General features: G+C 44.7%; 1 protein-coding gene across 1 annotated transcript; it reads right to left on the minus strand.

Annotated features, from left to right (window-relative positions):
• Positions 1 to 7,547: 7,547 nt before the first annotated feature.
• LOC139380101 (processed variable antigen-like) lies at positions 7,548 to 8,340 on the minus strand. The gene is made up of 2 exons (XM_071122559.1): positions 8,302 to 8,340; positions 7,548 to 8,153 (listed from the first exon to the last, which is right to left on the minus strand). The coding sequence occupies exons 1-2, from the start codon at positions 8,338 to 8,340 to the stop codon at positions 7,548 to 7,550; spliced, it is 645 nt and encodes a 214-aa protein (XP_070978660.1).
• Positions 8,341 to 8,580: the final 240 nt, after the last annotated feature.

The following is an 8,580-nucleotide window of genomic DNA, read 5'->3' on the forward strand; positions in this document are numbered from 1 at the left end:
AGTTGTATATGTCAGAACCAGAGGTGTATATATCAGAACCAGAGGTGTATATGTCAGAACCAGAGGTGTATATGTCAGAACCAGAGTTGTATATGTCAGAACCAGAACCAGAGGTGTATATGTCAGAACCAGAGGTGTATATGTCAGAACCAGAGTTGTATATGTCAGAACCAGAACCAGAGTTGTATATGTCAGAACCAGAGGTGTATATGTCAGAACCAGAGGTGTATATGTCAGAACCAGAACCAGAGGTGTATATGTCAGAACCAGAGTTGTATATGTCAGAACCAGATGTGTATATGTCAGAACCAGAGTTGTATATGTCAGAAATAGAACCAGAGTTGTATATGTCCGAAGTCTTGGTATTTAAGCTGTGTTCGTTGTGATTGATTTTTGTTTCTCCGTGGGGGAAAAGTATTTCCCTGGTGTATTCTTCATATCATGTGTTGGTATTACATGTTTATATTTAGTCCAGTAAGATCTAAGTCTTCCTTTGTAACTGACTAAATTGTTTTAGGGTTGCACAAATCCCCTTTGGTCCACTTACATTATAGTTAGGTTGTTCTGGGATGTAATTTTTTGGGATGAAATGAGAATGGGAAGGCCTAATAGACTAGATGAACCATTATGTTTTTTTGTTTTGTAAAGCTGAAGTGTCTTTAAGAGGTGTCTTTGTTCACCTTGGCTGCTTCTTGAGCCGAGGTCACTGAGATGTCTGTGGTGCAGTTTATGTTTAATTCAAATAGGATAGAGTTTGTACTGTGTCTAATAGTGGCCATGCTTGGCTACAATCTGACCAGTAGACCATAGTAGAACTGGCGGACAGGGTGTGGGCCAGGGTAAGCCTGGGCAGCAGGTTGCTCTTCTCCTTGGCTATGTAGTGAGAGTGCCCCCTAGTGGGGTGGGTTTGTCCAGTTCTCCTCTTCTGACAAAAGTTGCCATCCCCAGGGAAATGGAATGTGTGTATATGTGAGAGAATGTTTGTTTAGAAAGCATGTGTGTTTGTACACTTTGTTTGTTTGTGTGTGTGTGTGTGTGTGTGCAGGAGCGTGTGAGTGTGTGAGTGTGTGCAAGTGTGCGTGCATCTATGTGTGTGTGTGTGTGTACGTGTGTGTGTGTGTGTGTGTGTGTGTGTGTGTGTGTGTGTGTGTGTGTGTGTGTGTGTGTGTGTGTGTGTGTAGGCCGTGAGATGTGTGTGTGGCAGAGGGATGAAGGCAAACTGTCAGGTCTGTGTGATGGGGGCAGGAGCAGAAGTTTGGTGAGAAAAGAGCCCAGAGCAAACACTGTCACTGGCTGACAGGAGTTCTCTCTCCCTGGAATAATGACAGCTCATTGGCTAAGTGATGTTCTCTCCCTGGAATAATGACAGCTCATTGGCTAAGTGATGTTCTCTCCCTGTCCCAATAATGACAGCTCATTGTTTAGAGCTCACTGGAAAGCTCATTGTTGCATTAGCCTGTCAATCAAAGTTAATTTTTATTTATGGTTGTCACACCCTGATCATAGTTTGCTTTGTATGTTTCTATGTTTTGTTTGGTCGGGGTGTGATCTGAGTGGGCATTCTATGTTACATGTCTAGTTTTTCTATTTCTATGTTTGGCCTGATATGGTTCTTAATCAGAAGCAGGTGTTAGTCATTGTCTCTGATTGGGAACCATATTTAGGTAGCCTGTTTGGTGTTGGGTTTTGTGGGTGATTGTTCCTGTCTCTGTGTTTACACCAGATAGGGCTGTTTTGGTTTTTCACATTTCTTGTTTTGTTAGTCTGTTCATGTGTAGAGTCTTTATTAAAGAACCATGAATAGAAACCACGCTGCATTTTGGTCCGCCTCTTCTTCAAGTCAAGAAAACCGTTACAATGGTCTAATTCTTTGAGGCAGGAGTGACCAAGGCCTGATTCATGAGTGTGCAACATTACAGAACATATATACATGTACTAAGTAGATTAGTCCTGTTTCCCTGTCACCTAAAGTGAGGGGTTTTGTAAGCTCTCTCACTCTTGTGCTGTGTGAGATGATGGCTTGCCATGGACATTGCTGTTGATGCTAGAATCTGGTTGAAATACAAATTATTCAAAGTGCCTCTGTGGATGTGCAATGATTTAGACCAGGAAATCTTATCCTACAAGGCCCAGCGTGGGTGCTGGCTTTTACTCCCACACGCAGTAGCTTCCCTGGTCCAAACATCAATTAGAGACTGATTAGTTGATTTGTAGTATCAGATGTGTTACTGACAGAGGTGGGACCAAGTCATTATTATTTGAGTCACAAGCAAGTGTCAAGGTCCGAGTCTCAAGTAAAGTCCCAAGTAGATGGGTCAAGACTCTAGTCAAGTCCCAAGTAGACGTGCCAAGACTCGAGTCAAGTCCCAAGTAGAACGGGTCAAGACTCGAGTCAAGTCCCAAGTAGACGGGTCAAGACTCGAGTCAAGTCCCAAGTAGAACGGGTCAAGACTCGAGTCAAGTCCCAAGTAGACGGGTCAAGACTCTAGTCAAGTCCCAAGTAGACGTGCCAAGACTCGAGTCAAGTCCCAAGTAGAACGGGTCAAGACTCGAGTCAAGTCGGAGTCGTGCATTCTGAGAGCAAGTCGAGTCACAAGTTTTCAAGTCAAGTAAAAAAAAAAATCTAGACATGCAACGACTTGTTCATTTACAAATCTTTGTCTATTTTTTGAGGCTACCAGACAGCCCTTTTCTTTATTTTGTCTCCAACACATTTTGATTAGCCTATTGTAGTTGTAAAAGAGGAACCTTGTAGTAGTTGTAAGGGCATGGCATCAGCAGAAGGCAGGTAGACATGCTCAGAGTGTAGACTTATGTACAGGTCTTAGTGATCCAATAACGAAAGCTCCATATCATACAAATATACAAGTAGATTTACCAAATATACACAGGCAATAGCCCAAAAGCAATAGCCTCTGTATCAGGCTTAACCTTTCCTATCTGAACGGACACAGGTCGAGGTTAAGACTGCACAGCCTCCCTTTGAGAAACCAAATGGAATCTGTCTAACAGGAGCTTCAACAGGTAGGCCTGCATAATATAAGCACGGGGCCCCCAGGCCCATACAATTACCCAATTAGCAAATACAACCAAGTAGTAATTGTTGCCCAATTGCTGATCAGCTTTCAAAGTAAACAGTTCATATTCTATGACAATCCTCTGTTCCTATAATTTGACGTTTGCGCTGCACAAAAAATCCTATGGATGTACAGCAAATCGGCAATATGTTTGCCTGCTCACCACCCGCCCTCTATTGATTCACAGTTTGCTGGTCCAATCAGAGTGCCGAGTTTGCGTTTCACTAGACAATTTGTTGCAGATTTTCTTGCAGGGGCGATCTGCAGCTACTGTCTCTGGCTAAGGGTAGAGTAATCCACGTAGACTCTGGGCCTCAAAATGAGTGACAAAACATTACAAAACCTGGCCAGATAAACTCAAGTCATTCATTTAAAGTCAAAGTCCAGTCCCGAGTCTTGAGGCTCCAAGTCAAGTCTGAAGTTATTTTATTTTCTATTAAGTCGAGTCTCAAGTCATTAGTGTGACTCTAGTCAGACTCGAGTCCAGTCATGTGACTCGTGTCCACAACTCTGGAAACTGCTTGGCTGGAGCAAAATGGTTTAGATTCGGCTTGTACAGTCACAAGCACACAATGGCTTCATTACGTAAATGAACAAACAGCTGGGAGCACATTTTCCAGTTTGACCAGACAAATGGCCAGAGAGCTGTCTAGCCTAACTGGTAGTGTCCTGAGGCATCACAAGCTTTTTCCTGGGCCTTATTCAGTGCTTGAAACATTCTGAGATTTGCAGATATAAAAAATATCACAGAAAACTGTGGGCTATGGGCTAACTGTAACTGATTGGTGATTGATGTTTACTGTATATCATAAGGATGGGTTTCAGTGTCATCGTGATTGTTGTTGGCAGTCTATTCAGGGCATGTGGAAATCAGAGAATGTGTTTAGGATCTACCCTGAGCTGATGGGATTGTATCCAAATGTCCTTCGCATAGACTTCGCCTTGACTCACAGATCTAGGTTCAGCTTACCATCCCCAAATCCTAACCTTCACTAGCAGAAGGGAAACATGCTAAACTGGCCTCAGATCAGTATCTGTGTATCTTAGAGAGTGCTGGAACATGGTGAAGGTTCACATTCACATACACATCATAAATTGGTGGTTGAATATACTGGAGCACAGGTTGGTGTGTGTGTGTGTGTTTGTCTTGAACCCATGTAATGCTATTTGATGGTGTGACTGCCTAATCCACTGCCTTTAAAAGCTGTTCTCAACAATCAACCGTTTTCCCCTCCTCTTTTGGACAGGGCGTATTTTCCACAGCTCCTCTCATTCTGAATTCCTCTCTCCTTATTTCTGTACCAGGTCAGCTCCACTCATCTGACTCACATACAGACACAAGCCTGGAAGCTTAAACACACCCTCAGTATACAAAACATGACAGACTGATGAGGTGAGAGCTATGATCCCTTATTGATGTCACTTGTTAAATCCACTTCAATCGGTGTAGATGAAGGAGAGGAGACAGGTTAAAGAAAGATGTTTAAGCCTTGAGACAATTGAGACTTGGTTTGTGTATGTGTGCCATTCAGAGGGTGAATGGGCAAGACAAAATATTTAAGGGCCTTACGGGGTATGGTAGTAGGTGCCAGGCGCACCGGTTTGTGTCAAGAACTGCAACACTGCTGGGTTTTTCACGCTCAACAATTTCCTGAGTGTATCAAGAATGGTCCACCACCCAAAGGACATCTAGCCAACTTGACCCAACTGTAGGAAGCATTGGAGTCAACATGGGCCGCCCCATTCAATACCATGAGAACCTCAAACAGAGATTCCTCTTCCTCTTCCCTCCAAGTGGACATAGGAGGTACAGGGTCAAGGCAACCGGATACTAGGTTCAGTTTGCTCCTAGCAGAACTTGGCTAGGCGAAGCAAACATCTGTGACTCGCAGACTCCCTTAAAAAGACATTAGCCTGAAAAACAAGCAATATTACTGTTTGTTGCTCTTGAAACACTGTACGCCACAACATACAGTAACACTGTATGTTACTGGCCAAGGAGGTCTTAGTCGCACAATTTTACATCTAACCTAGATGTTTGGTGCTGTATTTCTCAAGTGGAAATAAATGTGCATGAAAAATAGTAGTCTGTCATTGAATGACAACAAATACTTAATTGAAGAATCCCTACTGTTGACCGATGATTGATGAATGGGCACCGAATATTGGCTTGTCTCCAGGAAAAAAAGTTATGTGCACCAACAGCCCCCCAAAAATGAGCAGAATGTTGCCGAACACCAAAACAAAACACAAACATAAACCTTTACTCTTAAGAGATATTTAAACGGAAGGAATTCACTGCATTCAGAGAGGGAGAAAGTGAGAGAATCTGTAAATATAGTTTGGTTGTTTAGTTTAGCTGTGTCTAACTGGGCCTGTGTGTGTGTGTGTGTGTGTGTGTGTGTGTGTGTGTGTGTGTGTGTGTGTGTGTGTGTGTGTGTGTGTGTGTGTGTGTGTGTGTGTGTGTGTGTGTGTGTGTGTGTGTGTGTGTGTGTGTGTGTGTGTGTGTGTGTGTGTGTGTGTGCGTGCGTGTGAGACAGAGACAGAGACAGAGAAAGCTGGCAGCCGGGAGATGGGATGGAAAAGGAAGGAGGAGGGGGACATGTGAATTGGGAATGGTTGTGGTGGTGTGGAGAGGAGAGGAATCGGACGGCCCAGTGGTTGTCTGGACATGCTCAGTAGGCTTGGACAGTTGTTCCTTGGTTAGTGGGAATGTTTTCAACATCCAGTAGGATCACACAGTGCTGTCAGAGTGATTGATGCTATGTGCCTATTGCCTGTACTCATACACATACATCTCTGTGCTTCATATCCTCTTTCTCTCCCTTTCATTACTTTTCCCCCCTCCATTTCTCCTCTCACTCCCTCTCTCACCTCCCACACCACCCCCTTCTCTCTCTCCTCTTTCCCTCTCTTCCCCTCTCCTTCCTCTTCCCCTATCTCCTTCTCTCTCTTAGTCACTGGGAGGACTTCCAGGTCACTGAACGTGGATGTTTCTGGAGGAAGAGAGAGAGTCAGGAGGAAAATAGAGGGATGAGAAGAAAGAAGGGAAAGGGGGGAATAGACATGTCTGCTAATTTAGATAGAGAGGAAGAATAGGAGACAGTGAAACAAAATATGAGAAGAGAAAGATGTCTGTGGAGGAAGATTGGAAGACAGTAGGATGAAGGGAAGAGAATAGACAGATGTGTCTAAAGGTAGAGGAAGAAGAGGAGGAGTAGATGGAGATATTTCCACCTCTTTCTGGAGGAGAGGAACAATAGAAGAGGAACAAAGAGAGTGTTTTACTGTGCTCAGCTATGTACTGTACTTGGCTCTTCTCTCCATTCTCTCAGACCTCACATTCCTGTGTGTGTGTGTGTGTGTGTGTGTGTGTGTGTGTGTGTGTGTGTGTGTGTGTGTGTGTGTGTGCGTGTGCATATGCAATGGGGAACCATCTATAAATGGACATCTTGAAAAGGAAAATACACCAAACAGACATACAGCCATAAAACAGGCGCACACACACGCACGCACACACACACACACACACACGCACACACCCAGACCCAGGTGTATTTCTATCAGTAAGACATCATACTGTGGGCAGCCGCACCTTCCTTTTCTCTCTCCTGCCTCCCTCCATCATGTCCCCCTCCTCTCTCCCCTGCCTCCCTCCATCATGTCCCCCTCCTCTCTCTTCTGCCTCCCTCCATCATGTCCCCCCCCTTCTCTCTCCTCTATTTTCTTCTCCTATTCCTCCCTCTCTCCTTTCCTCACTGGTCAGTTCTGTAATTACAGCTGTGGACATTGCAAACAATTAGATCCTGCACGTTTTCACTGTGCACCAAAACAGTTCATAGTGCAATACTGTTTGTATTCTATCTCAAGCACAGCTTCTGCATGTAGTGTCAGACAGTAGTGTGTCATTGTTACAGATAATTTCATACGTTTTAAGCAAAAGAAAAACATCTTCATGAGGCTGATCAGAGAGGAAGTCTGTTTATGTTTACAGAAATCAAAGTGAATTGGTCTCACACAGTTTTTCAGATGTTATCGCAGGTGTATCTAGTTCCAACAACGCAGCAATATCTAGCAATACAATAACAATAACAGTATCCCAGTTTAAAGCAGCCATATTCCATTCCCTTTGGAACACGTCACTCATACCAAAGACGGTACAGTATAAACATAGGCAGAAGCTGCTCCTCCAATAGAAATCCCTGATCACGCTTGTAGGCGATGTCATGGCGACATATGCTGGCCAAGCTCATGCGCAGAAACATTTAATCGAGTCTAAGGGTCGTCTTGCACATGTGCAAGCCGTCAAATCAAAGACACTCCTTTGAAATAAAGTTTTTGATGAAAATTAAAACGTGTCAGTTCGTCACTTTGTTAGAGTAATAACATATTCAACTACTTAAAACATTGACTCGAATCTGGGTTGTGCCTTTAGGAAGAATTGTTCACTTCTTTCATTGACATTCATTCTCAAACCGCAAAACACGGCCTGGACTGCTTGGACTGCTTGGTCTGCTTGGACTGCTTGGTCTGCTTGGACTGCTTGGACTGCCTGGACTGCTTGGTCTGCCTGGACTGCTTGGTCTGCTTGGACTGCTTGGTCTGCTTGGTCTGCCTGGACTGCTTGGTCTGCTTGGTCTGCTTGGACTGCTTGGTCTGCTTGGTCTGCTTGGACTGCTTGGTCTGCCTGGACTGCTTGGTCTGCTTGGTCTGCTTGGACTGCTTGGACTGCCTGGACTGCTTGGTCTGCCTGGACTGCTTGGTCTGCTTGGACTGCTTGGTCTGCTTGGACTGCTTGGACTGCCTGGACTGCTTGGTCTGCCTGGACTGCTTGGTCTGCCTGGACTGCTTGGTCTGCTTGGACTGCTTGGTCTGCCTGGACTGCTTGGTCTGCCTGGACTGCTTGGACTGCTTGGTCTGCTTGGTCTGCCTGGACTGCTTGGTCTGCTTGGACTGCTTGGTCTGCTTGGACTGCTTGGTCTGCTTGGACTGCTTGGTCTGCTTGGTCTGCTTGGACTGCTTGGTCTGCTTGGACCGCTTGGTCTGCTTGGTCTGCTTGGTCTGCTTCCTGGAAGTCTGGCGATGTTGTGCCTCTGGGTTTCGAAACTGTGTTCATCTTGTCTAGCCCCATTTGGACTCCTGTAACTAGTGCAACCCAAACAACTGCTTTATATGATACACAGTGGGTCAGAGTAGGACTTGGTGGAACTGATGCTATCTCTACTGAATTCCTGGTGGCATCCTGTAGCTGACTGGTATTCATCTTAGAACTGCTGCCAGAATAGCCATGAGAGCCAGGAGTGTAACACACCTGATGCCCACTAACACAGTTGTATATGAAGAACATAAAGGAGGACGTCTGGAAGCAGTCCAGGGGAAACACACACACAGACATGAAGGGCTCTAAAGTGCGACTAAAATCTCCCAGATATGAATTGTTTTAATGATAATGCTTCGATGTACCGTTGTTTCCAAGTGCCCTACACTTTTAGAAAAAAGGGTT

Source organism: Oncorhynchus clarkii, chromosome 22 (genome assembly GCF_045791955.1).
Source record: "Oncorhynchus clarkii lewisi isolate Uvic-CL-2024 chromosome 22, UVic_Ocla_1.0, whole genome shotgun sequence".
Classification (NCBI taxonomy): domain Eukaryota; kingdom Metazoa; phylum Chordata; class Actinopteri; order Salmoniformes; family Salmonidae; genus Oncorhynchus; species Oncorhynchus clarkii.